Source organism: Lithobates pipiens, unplaced genomic scaffold (assembly GCF_037356315.1).
Source record: "Lithobates pipiens isolate NorthernLeopardFrog02 unplaced genomic scaffold, aLitPip1_a1.2 Scaffold_13, whole genome shotgun sequence".
Lineage (NCBI taxonomy): Eukaryota > Metazoa > Chordata > Amphibia > Anura > Ranidae > Lithobates > Lithobates pipiens.
Genome location: NW_027507718.1, coordinates 181,840,556 through 181,862,325, shown reverse-complemented (window position 1 = coordinate 181,862,325; position 21,770 = coordinate 181,840,556). Strand labels below are relative to the sequence as shown.

The window sequence follows — 21,770 nt, the reverse complement described above, 5'->3', positions numbered from 1 at the left end:
AAAAAAGACGGACATTCTTGTCTGCTGGTCTGAATCATCACGTTCAGCCCTTTGCATAAACAAAGCTGTAAACAAAGACACTAAAACAGGCAAAAAAAGTGACCAAAAAAGGTGCTGTATAAAATTGTGGTTCTAACACACTGACCAAACCAAGATAAAAATGCAGATGTTTCTTAGTATGGCAGAAAATTCAGGAGTGTAAGGACACATTAAGTAACAGTCAATAGTAGTCACTGTTTAACCAGCACTCACAAAAGCATGTTGCATGACTGCAAAAGAAAAATTTAACCACTTAAAAAGGACTGAGCCTCCTTTTGAGATTTGTTTAAAAAGTTTTTTTTTTTTTAAAGAAAAATTACTTAGAAGGAAAAAAAAAAAAAAAAAATGTATAAAGTTTGGGGGTTCTAACACCCTAGAGAATAAAATTGCAGTCGTTGCAATACTTTGTCAAACCATATTTGCGCAGCGGTTTTACAAGTACTTTTTTGAATAAAAATAAAAAAAATAAAAAATAAGACAACAGTAAAGTTAGCCCAATTTTTTTGTGAAAGATAATGTTACGCAGAGTAAATTGATATCGCACATGTCACACTTCAAAATTGCGCCCGCCTCGTGGAATGGCGACAAACTTTTCCCCTTTAAAATCTCCATAGGCGACATTTAAAAACATGGTACAGGTTGCAAATGTTAAGTTACAAAGGAGGTCTAGGGCTAAAATTATTGCTCTCCCTCTACCGATCGCGTCGATACCTCACATGTTTGGTTTGAACACCATTTTCATATGTGGGCGCTACTCACGAGCTCGGCAGGAAGGGGCACGTTGAAAAAATAAATAAAATTCTCATTTATTTTACGCCACGATAAAAGATATCTTGCGGAAAATCCACTGCAGAGACCACCATTATAGGAAACCGGACCGCCGGGGTTATGGCAGCTAGCTGCTGCCATAACAATATTCCTCTTCAAAGTTAAGACGGTCCGAAAGTGCATGAAGTTTATCTATAGAGAATAGGATTTTTAGTACTCACCGTAAAATCCTTTTCTCTGTAATTCAACGACCGACACAGCTCCTCTTAGCCATTGGGTTGTTACTGCCCTATTACTAAGAGATACTAGGCATTAGTTGTAACACAACACTCAGAACTCTTAGTTCCACCCAGGGGGCGGTCCCTTACGCAATAACCCTCCAGTCTGCCAAACAGACCTCAGTTCTTCAACAAGCAGTATAATGTAAAGAGAAAAAAAAAGGAGGGGCGGGTGCTGTGTCGGTCGGTGAATTACAGAGAAAGGGATTTTACGGCGAGTACAAAAAAATCCTATTTTCTCTTATATTCGACACAGCTCCTCTCTTAGCCATTGGGACATCCCCAAGCAGTGCCAAACGAGGGGTGGGAAAACCAGCATAGCAACTTCATCCACCACGGCAAGTGGGAACTAGTGAAACTTTACCCACAAAAAACAGCGCATGGAAAAACCACCACAAAAACCAGGAGTGATTACCCAAAACCGCACCAAAAACTGCAGAAGTAATGCAACAGTGCATTAACTTAACAGTACGGTTTTTATAAAAAAAAAAAAAAAAAAGGGAATATATATTGCATATTCAACTGCAACTATACGGCCACCTGCAAAACTTTGCGGCCAAAACAGGCATCAGCTGATGCACTGGCGTCTGCCTTGTAGAACTTGGTAAACGTGTGGACCAGGTCGCCGCTTTACACACCTGAGCGACAGACGCTTGGTGTCGAAGGCCCAAGACGTTTCGATTGCCCTCGTGGAGAGGGCTGTGACCGGAAAGGGGGGACACCTGCCCCTTCAGGGCGTAGGCTTGCACTACAATCTGTCTGATCCACCTAGAAATGGTGGCTGACGAGATCACCATGCCCTTCTTTGGACCAGGTCACCGAAACAAACAGTGAGTCTGACTTCAGAATGGGAGCCGTGGCAAACAAATACACCTTTAGAGCTCGAACCACATCCAGAGCAGGAAGGGCCACCTCCTTCGGGTGCTTCGGCTGGCGACACAGAGATGGTAATACAATGCCCTCATTGATATGAAAAGCCGAGACCACTTTCAGTAGAAAAAACGGTTGCGGACGCAACACCACTTTATCCTTGTGGATAACCAGATAGGGCGACTTGCAGGACAATGCCGCCAGTGCCGAAACCCTCCTGGCCTATGTGATGGCCACTAGAAAGACCACTTTCTGGGAAAGAGTCAACAAAGGAATCTCCCTGATTATTTCAAACGGCGGTTTTTGAAGCACCGACACGACAACACCAGGTTCAAATCCCAAGGGGGCAACAGTGGACGCACCGGAGGGACTACTTGTCGTACCCCCTGAACGAAGGTACTAAGGAGTCGCTGGAAAAAAAAAAAAAAAAAAAAGAAGAAGGACAGCCAAGGCTGAAATTTGCCCCTTAATGGTGCTTAACACCAATTTCTGGTCTACTTCTTGCTGAATAAACAGCAGGATCCTGAATATAGAAAAGGAACGCGGATGCCATCCTTTCTCCTCACACATGGAGATGTAGGCCTTCCAGGTACTATGATATATCTTCCGAGAAGAAGATTTTCGTGCTCTCGACATAGTTGGGATCACGGAGTCCGACAGACCCCAGTTCCTCAACACCTGGCTCTCAATAGCCATGCTGTTAAAGCCAGCGATGGTAAAGCAGGATGGAGAATCGGACCTTGAGACAGAAGGTCCTCTCGCAACGGCAGTCGCTAGAGAGCGTCTGCCACCAGACACACCAGGTCTGCCTACCAAGGACGCTGAGGCCAATCTGGGGCCACCAGAATCACTGGGATCCCCTCAGTTTCCACTCTGCAAAGAAGGCATGGTAGTAGTTTCAGTGAAGGAAAGGCGTAGATCAGTTCATACTGATCCCACAGAGCCACCAGCGCGTCTGACGCGTCTGCCCACAGATCTCTTGTCCTAGACACGAATCTTGGCACCTTCCGATTGAGACGGGAGGACAGCAGATCCATGTCTGGTGTGCCCCACTTCAGGCACAGTAACCTGAACGTCTCCGGGTGCAATGCCAATTCTCCTGGGTCCAGCATCTGTCGACTCAGATAGCCCGCCTGCCAGTTCTCTACTCCCAGAGCCAATACCTTGGTAAAGACTCGGGGGGGGGGGCTGATGCCAGACCAAAAGGAAGAGCCACAAACTGGTAGTGGGCTTCCCCGACTGCAAACCACAGAACTTTTTGATGCCGCAGGTATGCATCCTGGATGTCTGAGCCCCTGTACACACGGTCGGAGATTCTGCCAACCAAGTCAGTCGGATTTTGCCCATCAGATTTAGTCCGACGGATTGTGTCCGAAACTGCTGCATACACACGGTCGGGCCAAGTTGGCGAAAAATCCAATCTTTCAGAACGTGATGACGTAATTTCGTTACGATGGGACTACATTCAGGCTAGTAGCCAATAGCTTTGATGTAGGAATTTGATCTGAGCATGCGTGACACTTGGTCTGATGAAAATGCTCTACACATGATCGGATTAGGTCCGTCCGGCCCAGTTGGTCGGGAAATATTTCCAACATGTTGGAAAATTGGGTCGGACGGAATCAGTCCGATGCATACCACACACAGTCGGATTATCCGATGACACGGTCCGATAGGACACATTCCGACGGATTCTCCGACCGTGTGTACAAGGCTTAAGGACGCCAGGGAGTCCCCTTGATGGAGTGCAGCTACTACTAAGCGAACCGATTCCATTCTGAACCTCTGCCCTTTGACAAAGTGATTGAGGGCTTTTAGGTCCAAGATTGGACGTACCCCTTCCTCCTTGGGAACCACAAACAGATTTGAGTAGAATCCCTGGAAGAGTTCAGATTCCGGAACCGGTATAACCACCCCGCAATTCAGCAGGTCCCTTACTGTCCCCAAGAGGGCCTCCCGGCGAGCCGGGGGAAACTGGTATGCTGGAGGGGAAGAATCTGTTTGGCGGGCCAAGAGAGGAATATCTTGTAGCCTGTGGAAATCAGATCACAGACCCATTGGTCAGATAGCCCAGAGGACCACCGGGCTGCAAACTCCCGAAGGCGACCCCCCACCTGAGACATGGGTGGGGCAAACCTTCATGCGGTAGCACTTTTATTCGCAGGCTTGCGGTTCCAGGGACGTTTTTGACTGTCCTTTGTCGTCCGGTCGGGCTGAGGGCATTTTGCCAAAGCTCCAGGGAGACGAAAAAGCCGTCTGTGAGCGGAAAAAGAGGGCCCTTGCCTACGGCGTGGCTCCTTAGCCTTCCTGGCCTGTGAGAGTAGGGTACTCTTACCACCGGTGGCATTTTTAATAATGCCATCCAGAGAGGCTCCAAAGAGCCGGTCGCCAAGAAAGGGAAGATCCGTCAGGACTCTTTTGGATGCCTGGTCAGCAGACCAGCATTTTAGCCAAATCAGGCGCCTCAGCACCACAGCTGACACTGAAGCCCTGGATAACAGAGGGAGAGTATCCAGGCCCGCGTCGCAGGTCTGCTAGTTCCATGCAGATAGGAGAAGCCCGTTGCTCCCCCAATTCGCAGTGCAAAAGTTTTGCCCACTCAGTCAGTGTCTGCGACACAAGTGCGAATGCAAGTACTGGTCGCACGGCTGATCCCAAAACTGTAAACAAGGAACGAGCCACAGCCTCGGCCTTCCTGTCCGTGGGATCCTTGAATGCAGGAGTCCCCTCAACCAGGATCGTGGTTACCTTATTTAACCTGGAAACTGGGGGGGTCCACAACTGGAGGAGCCGACCATTTTTTTGAGAAGGCTCTCCTCAAAAGGGCAACGCACCGCCATGTATTTGGGGACCGAAAAGGTCCGTTGCAGGTGACCCCATTCCTTGTAAATGAACTTGTCAAAATAAGTCAGATACACGAACACCTTAGGTGAACGTGCTGGCTTGTGGGACCCAAAAGGGACCGGTACATCAGCAGAGGGATCCACTGGCTCCTGAATTTTCAGGGTATCACGCACAGCTGTGATAAGTGCTCCAACAAGCGCTTTGTCGCGCCCCGGACCCGGACTCATCCTCACTGTCCTGGTCAGCCTCCTCTGACAAGACAGAGCAGTGTTCACCAGCCTCAGCAGGACCAGAGTCTGCGTCAGAGCTCTCCCCAGAGGACGGGGAGGCTGGGGCCGCTTTAGTGCGCCTTTCTTCCCATGCATCGCCTCCATCTTGGCAAAGAACAAATTGAGGACTGCCGTCAGGGTGTCCATGGGCGCTGCGCAGTCCGCAGGTGACACGGTTGCAATTGCCTGGATTTCGGGGGAAGAAGCACCAGTTTCTGAAGCCCTGCTGACCCTACCCTGTCTGCCACCTGAAGGGGACTCACTGTCGCTGGCTGAGGGGCTCTTTCCCGCCAGACTCACCACCCTGAGGAGTTCTGCACTGTTCCACAATTATTGCCTGTAGTCCCTATGTGCTCCCAGGTGCAGAGGAAACAAAAGCTGTGTCGGTGGCAGCTGCTGTAATTAGCGCCAACCGCTCTGAAATGTGCTCAGGCTTCAATAAAATGGCCGCCCAACATCCAGTACAAAGACATAAAACACAGGGAAAATGGCGAGAGTACATGAGCCATGCTGCTGCTAGAGAACACTGAAAAAATGTGTTCAGGCTTCCAGAAAATGGCTCCCAGTGTGCTGAATAGAAGATCACTAGGAAAATGGCAGCTGAAGCCCAGGAAGGCATGCTGCCCTTGCCCACACCTAAAATGGCCGCCAGCAGCTCCATGAGGCACAGAAAGAAAAACGATGGCAGAAAACATAGCGCCGTACAAGACATCAGCAAACCCTCACAGGCATGAAACACAGGACCCAGCCCACCAGAGAGCCCCTGTATAGGTGCACACACACACACACCGCTCAGAAGCCACATGCAGCATCCCCCCAGGAAGGGGGGAGGGAAGATGGGGACAGGGAGAGAAGAGAGGGAGGTGAGGGACCCCTGAATCGACCTCCCAGGGAATGCCCAGCTGCTCAGCCCCACGAGGCAGGGAGAGCTGTACTTACCAGTCCTGAGGAGCTGAGACATTCCATTACAGACCCACTCACTGATCAGTACAGGGTGGCTGCTGGCCTCAGCCCACTGTGATGCAGACATCAGTAGCCCCGGTCATATGTGTGCCCCGAAGCATAAAAGCTCACAGACGACCTCTGGAGCTGAGGTTTCATTGTGGCCGACCCAGCGCGGAGCTCTGGTCTGCACACGCTCGATGGCCGGACTGGGGAGATTACAAGAATAAGGGTATCCAGCCTGTCACCCAGCCGGCTGTTGATAGCGGATCACAGGATCATTCATCTTGCGCAAAAAGCCAAGCTTCTGCATAAAAAAAAGCACGGACCTATGGGCCCGCAGGGTTCCTTCTCCTTCACAAGGCAAAATAAAAACTGGAGGTCTGTTTGACAGACTGGGAGGGTTGTTGCCCAAGATACCGCCCCTTGGGCGGAACTAAGAGTTCTGAGTGTTGTGTTACAACTAATGCCTAGTATCTCCTAGTAATAGGGCAAACAACCCAATGGCTAAGAGAGGAGCTGTGTTGGTTGGTGAATATAAGAGAAACATTTTTTTTACAACCTCTCTAAGGATTGTAATATGCAGTCTGCCATTGCTGACCTCAATGCTGATCAGCACGTTTCCAGGTCAGCAATTTAACAGGCCACTGGAACAAAATGACAGCCATGCAACTAGAAGGTTTTACAGAAAAGCTCAGTCAATGCAGCCTTCACACATTTCTCATTAGGAAAGCTTCCTTTTAACTTGAAACTCCAATGTGCTAGCTTTTTTTTCACATCCAAATTTTGGTTAGAGTTGCAATTTAATTAATAACAAAAGAAAAATGGTTTTACAAATTTTATTTCTGTGAACAAGTAATCAATTTCAAAACATATCCACCATTTTTACTAAAGAAACTTCAATAGCCAAATCACTGTTATAAATATTTATTTTTATCTATTGAACAATAGGCAATAAACATGAAGTGCAAGCTGCATGTATTGCAAATTCTGCTGTACTGCTAACTGGGAACCTTGTTACCCTATCTGGCATAGTCCAACAGTCCGCAGTGTTACTGTGATGGAAGCCATAAACATTTGGTGAAAATAAAATTAAAGAGAAAGACAAATATAGGTGCATGCAGTTTTCTCAAACAATAACCTAGACAAAAAACAGACTGACACATGAAACCTCATGTAGATTCTAGTACTGCAAAAACAGCGAAGCGCTGTTTTTGGCAAGGAGGCTGCCAAGCAGATATGAAATTGGTTATTTGGTCAGTGTGAATAAAGTACACATCACATGTGAATGCCACTCTAGAAGGAATACCTAGAAAGTGTGTTTTAGCAAGAAGTATTTAATTAAAGGGCCAGTAAAGCTAAAAATACAAATCAGGGTAATTTCCCAAGACTGGAGCAGCTATGGATGGCAACCAATCCGTCTCTACGCTTCAAAATGCAACTGAACAAACTGAAGCTAGAAGCTGGTTGGTTACTCTGTATAGCCAGTTCAGATTCTCTCTGCTCCAGTTTTAGTAAATTCCCCCCAGTGCGTTTGAAGGTATAGAGATTAGCAACATTTATGGCTGTATGGAAAAACCCTAAGGGTTCTAGACCTGAAGATAGATGGCAAAGATGAAACTGTGTGAATTTTTGGACATATCACTGGCAGACTCCCAACGGTTCTATTAAATGTCACTATAGGCCAGTGATGGCGAACCTTGGCACCCCAGATGTTTTAGAACTACATTTCCCATGATGCTCTTGCACGCTGAAGTGTAGTGGAGCATCATGGGAAATGTAGTTTCAAAACATCTGGAGTGCCAAGGTTCGCCATCACTGCTATAGGCAGTCACTTGACGTAAAAGTTCACTTACACTGAATCTAAGTAATAACTCCCAAACCTCTCCATGATCTCTGTGGCCCCCATAAGTGCTTACTGGTCCTCTTGCCTGAAATATTTTTGAATGCTGGCTGCACCGGTATGGTAACTCGCCAGAGACACGAATGGGGACTTGTACTAGCATCTCTAGTGTATTGTGACTTTCAAGTTTAAGGGGACTTACTGTGCAGAGTGGGCATGAACTGAAACACCGGAGAAGGCTGCTGCTATCATGGAGCGGTAAGTAAACACCTGTGAGGGAGGGTTCTGGGTTATATTAGAAAGCTAGCGAGACTGGGCTTTTTTGTAAACTGAACTCATCCTTTCAGATTTTTAAACGTAAACCTGTCATGAGCAAAATCGCTCATGAACGTTTACAAAAACTAGGGGTCTGGATTAGCTGCGGATCTGAAAGCCTCCCATTGCTTTCAATGGGGCTGCCTCCCACAGCTGATAGCTGGGAACCTCCGCTAGGGTTCATGCATGTAAACAATTTTGAGCCCATTCGCAGGTGTGAATATGGCCTAAGCCTGAAAATATGGAACAGGCTGCACTCCTCTTTACTACAAATGTAAATACAAGTCATCATATGTATTTTAGATTAACTGGTCCTTTAGCATTGGTATTGGTCCTATACTAAGATAAAGTAAGAAAAATAAACTCGTGAGAGGCTGTAAATCCACCAGTTCCACTCTTTGGTCATGGTAATCAAACATATAATTTGGTATAATGCACACCAAACACCTTTTACATACAAGATGTGGTGTATGGAATGAATACAAAAAAATAAGTTATAGCACTTTACAGCCTGAAGTACACAGTGAAATCACTGGAGTGGTTAGCGGTTTCATACACAGCCAAGACACATAGGTAAAATTTGTAATTGCAATACATACTATACACCTGAGCCATGGGCAGCCATGACATTTTGATAACCATCAATATTGAGAACGGATATAAACATTCAAGAAAGAAGAAAATACTAAAAATAAAGCATTTGAACATGGCTATAAGGGAGGAGCAGTTTAGGTTACTGAGTTATAAAAAAGTCATTTCTATACTCTAGGGATTCAGGTCTGGCTCTTTTTTAATAAAAATATATTTTTCCTGAGCATTGCAGAGAACACTCTGTAGAAAATGGCATTTTATGACATTCATCAGCAAAATTTCTGCCTAAAGTATTCGCATACAGACAGAATATTTATACAGATGGAAGTTTTATGAAGGAATGGTAGTCACTGCAGATTTCAGCATGTTACAAAAGGACAGAAGAGGTTATGACCAAGATGTTAAAGTTGATCAACTTTCATGGCAGTCGTTAGGGACAGCACCAAAAAAAGCTGCAGGAATTATCTCATTTCCAGCTTTGGGGCTTATTCACTGCAATGGTAGAAAATGAAAAACAGGAGTGCCCGCAGTAACCAGTCAGGTTTTGACTTTCTGAGCAAAGGACTGAATGGTTATAAATGCAAATTCCACTTTTTTTCTCATTTTCTTCCTCCAGTTGTAATGAACTAGATCACCATACTACAAATGAAATGTGACCACATCCATATCCTCTATATTTTAGGGCTGTTAATATTTCTGTTTCAAATTACAAGCATTTAATTAAAATAATAAACCATGCTAATTTAATTAATTACATATAGAAGGTATACATTAAAGATTATTTTCCTCTTTTGATGACTTACTAGATCATGAAAGATATACAACCTTTACTAAAAAAAAAAAAAAAAAAAAAAAAAAAAAAAAAAAAAAAAAAAGGAACGGGTTATTTCTTAACAGTTTCCAGGAAAACCATTCCAATAAACAAGTCATCTGAAAGTGTAAAAATCAAATTGTGAATCAACAATCCAAATTTTCCAAAGAATCCAATGCAACGATCCACTGTTGGTCCATTTATAAATGTTTTACCTAGATTCACACTTATTTTTTTTGATTAGAACACAGTTCAAAAAAAAAAAAAAAAAAAAAGAAGAAGTGTGACTCTTGGGCTTTTGTGAATCCTGCCTAAAATATTTAAAGACCCCTATGTGTTCAAAGAGAATATTTTGTCAATTCAAACTAAAGTTCAACCCAAATTTTTCTTCTTCGTTTTGGATACAATGGAGGAAGAATTAGAACATGTCTGATTTTTACAGCTATCTAGAACTTTACCAAACAGGAAGTCTGGAAGGAGAAGAACTCTCCCATCAGCAACACAAGCAGAAATAAAACACTTCCATAGTAAACATGAAAAGAAAATATAGAATTGTGTCAAATGATTTTGTTCTTTGTCCGTTGCTGATTTTTCCTCGCTTCCTTTCTGAAAATGAGGGTAAATCTCCCTAACCGATCCCCAGAATGTCCGTAAAAACCTGACAGATTAAATTTTTCTTTACTCTATCCAAAACAAAAACAAACAGTTTAGCTTTAAAATATAAACGCAAGTACAACTTTTTTTTTCTGTAAGTGCATATATAAGTTAGCTGTGCATTTGAGTTCCCATCTACCTCTCTAACCACTAGGAGATGAAAGCAAGGGCAATAAAATAATCACTGTAGACACCTGTATTATGTCTCTGCTTACACTAGAAAATGCTTCTGATGTATGCCTTTTCCCCCCAGAGAGAAAGGTTTGCATTTACTGTAAAATGCTGTGTCTTTACAAAAAGTTCAGAAGTAACTGAAGATCACTTTACAGTTGTTGATCATTGACTACTTCAATGCCTGAATGAACATGATTTGTAATGCATACCATTTGCAAACCCATGTGTTTCATTGCCATTTCTCCTTCCAATACCATATTGATCAGAAAGTTGGAAATATTCTATAACAAAAGGATATCTATTCCTCACAGTCTTCTTTGTGCATCATAGCCAAAGAGATATTACAAGGAAAGGACCTGCAGCAATTTTAACATTTTCTTCTGGGTTATTTCTAGTTAGTCATACTACAAATTAATGCACATAATGTCAGTTTCCGATATTGCCAGTCTGTAAATCAGATCTGTAAACTTCAAACATCTGTTAGTACTCTTTTTAGAACTTTAAGACAACTAAAATTTGGGGAAGTAATCGTCCTAGTCACCGTATATGACTTGGCAAAAAAATATTCATAGAGTTCTTTGACCCTCTAATTAGCTATAGCTTTTACATTGCTCGCTTGGAACGTTCATGTAAAAGTCAAGATTATGAAAATGACTATTACTTTTATTCTCTGGATGTAAAAGCTTTTATAGGTCAACTTAACAGGTCATATTTCAAATCTAAAGATAAGAAAGCATGACAAACCATATGACTTATCCCTGTACAAATGCCAGTTTACATTGAAAGAGGGCTATATTTCAGACACAACTAACAGGGTCTTATTTATGTGTATTATTTCTTAAAATTATTACACAAAATTCTAGATCTCCTTAAAGCAAAAAATAAATTTTGGTTCTACCATCAGATATGACCAGGAAGACTAGTTTTGAAATAAAATGTAAAAGGTGCACATTTCTACATACATATATGTGCATGTATGGGTAGATAACACACGCCTTTGTATTTGTGCACGTAAAGATCATATGCACGTACCCATGTATAAAGCAATTACATTTAGAGGTTAGTTAAAAAAAAATAATAATGAAATATGGCTCTATATGAATGCTTGGATTTATAGACAACAGGCCTTGAATTAAAAATAAAAAAAAATATCTGGTTTTCATCTCAAAAAAGGAAAATAATGAAGAAATGTACAAACTTAGAACATATTCCAGAACTGCTTAGTAAAACAGAGCTCATCACTCTCATTCAGGTAGCCAAGGTTTGGCAGAGCTGGTGCTTTAAGGTTCTAGGTCTGTGATAACAGGAATTCAAATACAGGCACAGTCCAGTTTGATGGAGCAAGAAACTCCATTAAGGCAAGGTCCCTCACAGAAGAACACATCGAAAGAAACTGCTCTTCTTCTGTTGTTCTGGGGTTATTTTCACTCCTTGATTACTGCCCTGGGAACTGTTTCCCTCCTGGAAAAAATATAAAGGCGTTAGATTTAGACTTATCACAAGCTTTTCAGTAGTCCCCTTATTTAAATTCATGTGCATTTTTAACCACTTGCCGACCACCTCATGTAGCTTTACTTCTATAGGGCGGCTCAGATGTGCAGAATCACGCAAATATAAGCAATTTGCCCATCCAGGCTGTGCTGTCACTCACTACAGCACAAGCCAAACAGCTGGTCCTGGCCTTTGATTCATGGTCAGAACCCACTGATCACCTGAGCAAATGATAGAAGAAAGCCCCTCTGTTGAGCTCTCTGACAGCAGCAAAGTGCCTTTTTTTTTCTCCTTGCAAAGCCGGGAGCAAAAACTGCCACATTGCTTAGTAAAACACCACACAGTACACACACTTAACCCCTTGATTGCCCCTAAAATGTTAACCCCTTCCCAGTGTCATTAGTACAGTGACAGTAATTATTATTAGCAATTACGAGTTAAATTAGCACAAAAAAAATAGGCTTTTTGTACTCGCTGTAAAATCCTTTTCCATGAAGTTCATTGACACACAGCTCCATTAATCTTGACCGTCGGGTTATTACGCCACCTTCGGGAAAGGACTAGGCAGAACATGTAATACATGGGAAAAACAACATAACTGTACAGTTCCGCCTGCTTCCCGAAGCTCAGTACGTCAACAAGCAGTATAACGTAAATTAATAGGAGGTGCTGTGTCCGTCAATGAACTTCAGAGAAAAGGATTTTACGGTGAGTACAAAAATCCTATTTTCTCTTTCGTTCATTGACAGACACAGCTCCATTAATCTTGACTGTAGGGACATCCCCAAGCAGTGTCATAACGAGGGGTGGGAAAAGCAAAACATAACTTCACCCACAACCAGGAGGTGCTCCCCAACGAAGGAGTCACCATCTGAACCAACCATCAGAATTTGCGGTCAACATATGCATCAGAATACACGGACAATCAAAATTTAACTTTCTCTAACAAGAAGAAAGAGTGTAAATTGCAACATTAGAGGCCCCCTGCAAATCTCTGCGGCCAAAGCAGGCGTCAGAAGATGCGCTTACATCAACTTTGTAGAACTTTGTGACAGTGTGAACGGACGACCAAGTCGCCGCCTTACACACCTGGGAGACTGATGCTAGATGTCGGAAGGACCAAGAGGTCCCAACTGCCCTGGTGGAATGGGCCGTGACAGGAAAGGGGGACACCTGTCCCTTCAGGGAGTAAGCCTGGACCCCAATCTGCCTGATCCACCGTGAGATGGTGGTCAACCACAACGCCAGCCCTTTTTTTTTTTCAGACCAGCAACCGAAACAAACAGAGAATCTGACTTCCGGAAGGGAGCTGTGGCAGACAGGTATACCCTTAGGGCCCGGACCATGTCCAGGGAATGGAGGGCCACCTCCTTAGGGTGTGCCGGTTTAGGACACAGAGATGGTAACACAATGTCCTCATTGAGATGGAAAGCCAAAATCACCTTTCGACAGAAAAGAAGGTTGCGGACGCAACACCACCTTATCCTTGTGGATAACCAGATTGGGCAACTTGCAAGACAAGGCCACCAGCTCAGAAACCCTCCTGGTTGTAATAGCCACTAAGAAGACCACTTTCTGAGAAAGAGTCAACAAGGGAATTTACCTGATGTTCTCAAATGGCGGCTTCTGAAGCACCGATAGCACCAGATTCAGATGTCACGGAGGTAGGGGTGGTCGCACCGGAGGGACTACATGTCGAACCCCCTGCACAAAGGGTGCTCACTAATGAGTGAGACGCCAGGGGTCGTTGGGGGAAAAAAAAACAAAAAAAAAAAAAAAAAACAGCCAAAGCTGATATCTGTCCCCTGATGGTGCTCAAGGCCAGCTTCTGGTCCACTCCTCGCTGTAAGAACAGCAGGATCCTGAAAACAGAATAGGTGCGTGGACGCCACCCCATCTCCTCACATGTGGAGATATAAGCTTTCCACGTACGATGGTATATCTTCCGAGAAGAAGATTTTCGTGCCCTCAGCATAGTGGAGATTACCGAGTCAGACAGACCTCGGTACCTTAGCACCTAGCTTTCAACAGCCATGGCGTTAAAACAAGCAATGGTAAAGCAGGATGGAGTATCGGACCTTGCGATAGGAGGACTTCTCGCAGCGGTATCCGTCACCAGGCATACCAAGGACATCAAGGCCAATCCGGGGCAATCGGTATTACTGGAATCCTCTCGGCCTCCACTCCGCGGAGCAGACGTGGTAACAGTTTGAGCGGAGGGAAGGTGTAAATCAGCCGGTACTGCTCCCATGGAGCCACCAATGCGTTTGATTCGTCCACCCAAGGATCTCTGGTCCTGGACATGTACCTCCCGATTGAGCCGAAAGGCCAGAAGATCTACATCTGGTGTGCCCCACTGCAGGCAAATGAGCCTGAACACCTCCTGATGCAATGACCATTCTCCTGGGTCCAGCATCTGGCGACTTAGACAGTCCGCCTGCCAGTTTTCTACTCCCGGGATGTACAGTATATGGCTGACAGGGCCAGTACGTGTTGCTCTGCCCACTGAAGGATGTGAGCAACCTCACATGCTGCAGCAGCTTCTTGTTCCTCCTTGATGGTTGACATATGCTACCGCTGTGGCGTTGTCTGACTGCATTCTGATCGGACGCCCTCGTAGTCTCATCGACCATGTGGAGAGGCATAGCCTGATCGCTCGAAGCTCGAGCACATTGATCGGCAACTGGGATTTCTCCCTTGACCAGAGGCCCTGGGTTGATTATACTCCCAGTACTTCACCCCAGCCGGTCAGGCTGGCGTCCATTGTGATCACTGGCCAATAAAGAGGCAGGAACGATTTCCCGGACCAAAGGGCCAGAGATCTCAGCCACCAGAGAAGAGAGTCCCTGACTAACTAGCTCACCCGAATCTGCCGATCCAGGGATGACGGAGTCCAGCAGTAAGCCTAGGTACTCAGTCGCTGAGTCGGCACTAGTACCGACTTTTTGAGGTTCAACACCCACCCAAACTCCTGTACAGTTTGCATGGCGATTGCCACATCCTCACTTAATTCTGAGGTGGAAGCTGCTCTCAGGAGGAGATTGTCCAGATACCCCACAATTGCGATCCCACGTTGTCGCAACAACGCCAAAGTTGGAGCCAATAATTGGTAAAGACTTGGGGGGCTGAAGCCAGGCCAAAAGGGGAGAGCCAAATAATGGTAGTGCTCTTCCCCCACTGCAAATCGCAGAAACCTCCAATGCCTGAGGCATATGGGTATATGGTATGCAAGTCTGCGTCCTGGATATCCAAAGACGCCAGGGAGTCCCCCTGATGGAGTGCAGCGACTACGGAGCGAACCGATTCCAACCTGAACCTTTGTACTTTCACAAAGCAATTGAGGGCTTTTAGGCCAGGATTGGACGTACCCCTTCCACAAACAGATATGAGTAGAACCCTTGAAACATTTCCGGTTTTGGAACAGGCACTATTACCCGCGGCTGAGCAGGTCCCTTACTGCCCCAAACAAGGCCTTCCGGCGAGCTGGGAGTAAGGGTATGCTGGAGGGAAAAAATCTGTTTGGTGGCCAAGAGAGGAACTCTATCTTGTAGCCCGATGAAATCGGTTTGCAGTCCCATTGGTGGGACAGCTGGGAGGCCCACCGAGCTGCAAACTCCCAAAGGCGACCCCCCCACCCGTGTCGTGTGGGGCAAACCTTCATGCGGTAGTACTTTTGCTTACAGGCTTGCAAGACCGGGGGCACTTTTGTCCCTCCGCAGTCGCCCTGTTGGATTGGGAGCTCTTACCTGAAGTCCCGGGCGGATGAAAAAGCCTCTTAACCAGAAAAGGAGAGCCCTTGCCTGCGGCGTGGCTCCTTACCCTTCTTGGACTGGGGGAGCAATGTGCTCTTCCCACCTTTGACATTCTTAATAACGTCATCTAGCAAAGCTCCAAATAGCCGCTCCAAATCACAAGGAAGGGCAAATCTGTCAAGGCTTTCTTAGATGCCTGGTCTGCAGACCAGCATTTGAGCCAGATTAGGCGCTGTAGCACCACTGCTGATACCGATGCTCTGGAGAACAGTTGGAGTGTATCCAGGGCCGCATCACAGACATACTTAAGGCCGTGCACCAACTGGTCTGCTAGTTCTACGCAGACTGGAGGGGACTGTTGCTTCTCTAATTCACGGTGCAATTGTTTTGCCCTCTCAGTAAGGGTCAGAGACACCAATGCTATGGCCAATACCGGTTGTAGCGCTGACGCCAGCACTGTAAACATGGACCGGGCCACTGCCTCAGCCCTCCTGTCGGTAGGGTTCTTAAATGCAGGAGCCTCCTCTACCGGAATCGTGGTTACTTCATTTAACTTGGATACTGGGGGATCCACGACCGGGGGAGCCCACCATTTAAGGAGTCTCTCTTTAACGGGGTACCGCACCGCCATCCTTTTTGGGACCGAAAAGGTCCGTTGCGGGCCCCCCCATTCCTCGTATACGAACTTATCAAAATAAGTCAGATACGGGAACACCTTATGTGTACGGGCTGGCTAACGGGACCCAAGAGGGACCGCCACCTCAGCAGAGGATCCTGCTGCATCCTGTATTTTTAGGGTATCACGCACAGCAGTGATAAGTGCTCCAACTAGCGATTTTTCCTGCGCGGACCCGGACACGGGATCATCCTCACTGTCTGAACGGTCCTGGTCAGCGTCCCCTGACACATCAGAACAGGGGCCGCCAGTCACAGCGGGCCCCGAGTCTGAATCAGAGCTCTGGGGGTGGGGGGGGGGGGGGGCAGGGGCTGTTTTTACCCCCCTTACTCCCACACGCCGCCTCCACCCTGGCAACGAACGTTTCAAGGACCGCCGACAAAGCATCCAAAGGCACTGCACTGTTTGCAGGTGAGCCGGTTGCAATTGCAGGGAGATCTGGGGAAGAAACGCCAGCTTCTGACGCCATGCTGACCCACCCTGTCTGCCACCCTTGGGGACTTAGGACAAGGTGCTCAACCCCACCCTCCTAGCTGCTACAGACTGAGGGGCTCCCACCGCAGGACTCACCTCGGCCAAGTGCTGCGCCGTGCTGTCGCTGATCACTGTGTCAGCTCACAAGTGTCCAGGAACAAAAACTGCACTGTTCTGAGGCACAGGAAGCAGCGCTGGGGGAGGGGGGGGGGGAAGACGACGACGACACGCGCTTGGTCTAAAAGAAAATGGCCGCCGTCCGTCCTTGTATAGCATAAAAAAAAAAAAAAAAAAAAAAAAAAAAAAGGGAAAATGGCCACCGAACTTTGAGAAAATAGCAGAGGAATCATGCTGTACACAGAGATACACTGAAAATGGCGGCGGTTAGCGATATGGCAGCAGCACATGCAGAGCCCACAGACACCAGCAAAGAGACAAATGACAGCACAGGGACACAGTTAGCCAGCGCAGCCCCCAATCAAGGATCAGAGTCCCCCGGCCCAGGTACACAAGGCACTACAGCCCAGTCATGCAGCATCCCCCACGGGGGGAGGGAAAACAGGGACAGGGAGAGAGGAAAGGGAGAAGAGGTACTCCCTAATCACCTCCCAGGGAATGCCCAGCTGCTCTGTCCTGCCGAGACAGGGAGAGCTGTACTTACCGTCCGGACGAGCTGGAGGCATCCCATCACAGACCTACACCCGGGCAGTAAGGGGTGGCTGCGGGCAATGGCACACTGTGACAAAGACATCCGTAGTCCAGTCATATGTGTGCACGGAGCATTGCGCTCACCGGCCGCCCCTGGAGCCTGAGGGGCATGTCGTGGCCGACCCAGTGCATAGCTAGGGCCTGCAAACGCTCCATGGTCAGGCTGGGGAGACTACAGGCAAGCAGGCTGAGGGGTTATTGCCAGAGGGACCACCCCTTGGGCAGAACTGTACAGTTCTGGTTTTCACATGTACTACATGTTCTGCCTAGTCCTCTCCTGAAGGTGGCATAATAACCCTACACTAAGATTAATGGAGCTGTGTCCGTCAATGAACAAAAGAGAAATAGCAAATATCAAAAAACTGGCCTTGCCGTGAAAGTGGAAAAACCTACCAGAGCTGAAGTGGTTAAGTGAACAACCTCTAGTAAATCAAAATCGCATAGTAAGAGAACATTGGCCATAAAATATTCTGCATTAGGTTACCTCCACTGAGGTGCAATAACTTGCACTGCGTAATAAAATGAGGTGGTTGAGTGTATTCTGAATGTGGTCAGCAGAGATTAAAGCAATGTTCTCCAAGAAAAAGTGACAGTAAGAAACTTTTTTTTTTTTTCCCATACATCAAAAGACACAAAAAAAGGTGAGTATTTAAATAGATAGCAATGACAAAAAGCAGTCCAAGGGGTGGGCAAACACAGCAAGCAACAGACTAAGAGCTAAGAGGCCCGTGATAACCAACAGGTAAACTGAGGGGGCTCAACAGATTCTACAAAACCTCCTGAAGAACCTCATCATTGGAGCGGACATCAACTGAGGGTTAGAGGTCTACCTGGTAAAAAAAAAAATAAAAAAAAAAAAGACAGCAGTATTAAACTGAAAACCAAAAGCGGATTATATTGCAGCTTTCCAATCATTAGATGGTGGTTGCATTAGTTTTCTTTTTTTCCGCCTCAGTTTTCACCTGTGAATTGGCCAGTGACACACTTCTTGTATTAAAGTGACCCCAGTCTGGATGGAGGCACAACAGAGACACCTTTGGACGGCAGTATTGTTAATCTGGGGGAGAAAGGGATGTGCTAGCACAGATGTACTAGCAAATTTTGATACTCTAACAAATTGAAGCCAAACGCTACCCAACACTTCATAAGCAGGTACAGCAACAGTTTTTTTTTTTTTCCTTTTGGGACAAAAGTTTTACGTAAGTAAACGGTGCTTAAAATGATCAGCTTTCAGTCAATGGTATATGGTTTAGCTCAATACTCCAATTGCTACATTTGCAGGATTTCTTGCTCTCTTAAAAAACAGGACTTACTGACCAGATAACCAAATGAAAATAAAAAGGAAAAGAAAACCTAGCTAACATAGCCATCACATCTAAGAACTGGTAAGCCGCAATAGAATAAAATGCTTGCCTTTTAGTTTAATACCACTTTAACAAACATGTTAAGAACAGACAAGGCGGCAGTCCTATTAATATGAGAAACAACTGTCGGATATTGAAAAGCCCAAGAATCACTTCTTAGGAAACTGGCCTAGTGAAGTACACTCTGCACTCAGAAGTAATGTCAACGTGCATGCAACCTTGCAAGTAAGAGTGGACAGAGTATATATGTGTATGTATAGATACAAAGAGTAATTTTGAATAACCAACAGAACCAAGCCAAGAGCTAAGGGAGTCACTAGGCAACAAATGTGAGTGACACTCTGCACAAAGGCCTTTACTGAGGAGTGATAGGCAAATGGTCTCTAAAAAGGAACTGCCAAGGATAAGATTGACCCCTGATGCTATACATGGCCAAAAACACCAAAGACGGGATTCATCCCAATGAGTACTTTAGAGGATGACATTTCCTGGGCTTGCACCAAGAGAAATTTGCCTTCCAAGTACAAGGGTACACTTTGCAGGGAGTCAATTTCCTAGCTTTCAGGAGTGTAGGTATAACCAAGCCCCTGTGCCTTAGAACCTGGGCATCAGTAGCCAGGCCATTAAAGCCAGTGACTGAGAAGCAGGCCAGCAACCAGTCCCTAGGACAATCTATAAAGGGCCACAGAGTCTGCCAAGGTTCCATGTCCTCCTGGGCCATGTCGGTTCAATGAGAAACACCAGAAAGCCCTCCCATCTCGATCCTGCAGATTAAATGAGGAAGCAATTGTAAAGGAAGTAAAGTGTAGATCAGGTTGAACTGATCCAACTCAGCCATCAAAGCATACACTGTGATGGCTAGAGGATCCCTGAACTTGGTAGACGAACTTGATCAGTTTGCTGCCGAACCTGGAAGCCAGGAGGTCTATACCCAGAGTTCCCCACCTATGATACATCTTAAAAAACACTTTGGGATGAAGAGACCATTCTTGGGATTCCAAATTTTGACTGAGGAAGTCGGCCTAAAAACTGTCCACATCTGGAATATAAACAGCAGACAAGCCTGGAACATGAAGTTTCACCCAAGAGAGAATCTGGTTGGTTAACGTATGCAAATGTCTGCATTGTCCAACCGAATACAGATTGAATGACCTTGCAGTCAAAAAGGCCAGAATATTGATGGGGAGACAACCTTCCTACAGCGACCAAGTTCCTTGTACTGGAAGGGTATCCAGCACTCTACAGAACAGGCTGGCATCCATTAGGAGAACCTTCTAGATCTAGACCAAAGGGGAGAAAAGGATGCTCCCAACTCCAGCTCTAGACTTGTGACCCACCATGCCAGTGCAAGTCTTGTTTGACAAGTCAAGTCTATGTAACCGTCAAGGGACTAAGCCCCTCTGCCCCACACAGCCAGACTATCGAGTTGCAAAGGTCTGCAGTAAAATTGGACATACATAACAGTCTTAAATAAGGCCACTATTAAGCCCAGAACTCCCATGCAAAAATGAAATGTTGGTTGCTGCTGGACTGCAGGATCCAGGCAGGTCTGAAGCTTGTCCTGAGGGACCAAAATTTTAGACAGGGTCTTATAAAATTTAGGCCCATATACTCTGAATGATGAGATGGTTCTCTTGACTGTCCAGATATCCCACTACAGAGATATCCTGAGAGAAAAGTAAGAAAAGAACAGGGGCTACCACCTTGGTGAAAATCTAGTTAAAAGTGAAAAGGACCAGCTTTATACAAGTACATGGGAGGAAGTGGGCAGAGACACTCAGCTGTCATTGTTCTTGTAATCCAGCTCCACATCAGGGAGGGAGTAAAACACACCAATTTAACTTTAAGGCCCCATTCACACCTAACGTAGCAAGAGTACACTTTTTCGGCCTGTTTTTCTTGCAAAAAGCACAGGGAAGCCCATTGATTTTATTCGGCTGCCCTGAGTGACAAACGTGGCCATATAACTCATGTAGCATCTTGCCACGTTCCAGTTTGCACTTTTATACTGCGTGTTTTGTTGCATTTTCCATGAGTTGTGTGTGCCAAAATGTGCGTTTGCTTCCGCATTTGGAGTGCCATTAACAAAGCACAACCTGTATATCTGTGTGTGTTCCAAGAACGCGTGCAGAAATGTACCCTTGTGCATTTGTTCCCAGAACAAGCACATGTGCACAGAGTCTCGCGGTAAAATCATCCTGGTATTTAGCAATGCACCTTTAAGGCCCTCCCACTGTTATTGCAATTTGGTCACTTCAGGGCTCTGAGCAGGCAGACCACAGAAGTGTATGTAGATGCAGCAGCTGTTGCATATCAAAGTTTTCATTTGAATGAGCCCCAAAACCATTAATCTTAATAGAGCAAAGTACTTCAGTGGTGGATGGAACTAAGATGCTGCAGAAGTGGAGATCCATGAGGCTGAATTTCTTTAATCACCTCAACATAGGGCACTTACACCCCCCTTCCTGCTCAAGCCACACTTTAAATGACAATTGCGTGATCATGCTACACTGTAACCATGTGAATTTTTTTAAAGACTAAAATTTTGAGAAAAAAAAAAAAAAAGTATTTCTTAGTTTCTGTCAGTACATTTTGTAAAGAAGTAATTTTTCTCCTTCACTGATGGGCACTGATGAGGCGACACTAAATGAGGTGGTACGAATATGCCGCACTCATGGGCAAAGATAGGCGGCACTAGTGGGCATTGATGGGTAGCATTGATGGGCAGCACTGAATGGCATCGCTGATGGCCACTGATTGCTGGCACTTGTGGGCACCGATTGGCTCTCCTCTCCTCACACTCTGTCAGTGTGAGGCGAGGAGTGCCGATTACCGGCATCTTCGTGTTTACATGTGACCGACTGTGATTGGACACAACCGATTACATGGTTAAAGAGCTGCGGCTCT

At 45.8% G+C, this 21,770-nt stretch overlaps 1 protein-coding gene across 2 annotated transcripts in view; it reads right to left on the bottom strand.

The window, feature by feature from the left end:
- Window positions 1-6,921: 6,921 nt before the first annotated feature.
- RAB8A (RAB8A, member RAS oncogene family) overlaps window positions 6,922-21,770 on the bottom strand; it is a 73,240-nt gene continuing 58,391 nt past the window's right edge. The window contains exons 8-9 of one of the 2 annotated variants that reach the window (XR_013272235.1): window positions 11,427-11,859; window positions 6,922-11,352 (exon numbers count right to left, since the gene is read on the bottom strand). Coding sequence is in view for 1 of the 2 variants with exons in the window: in XM_077475954.1 (XP_077332080.1) it covers window positions 11,767-11,859 (93 nt within the window). In the remaining variant the exon portion in view is untranslated. Of the gene's footprint in view, window positions 11,860-21,770 lie in introns of both variants that reach the window. The other variant, XM_077475954.1, reaches the window with a different exon arrangement.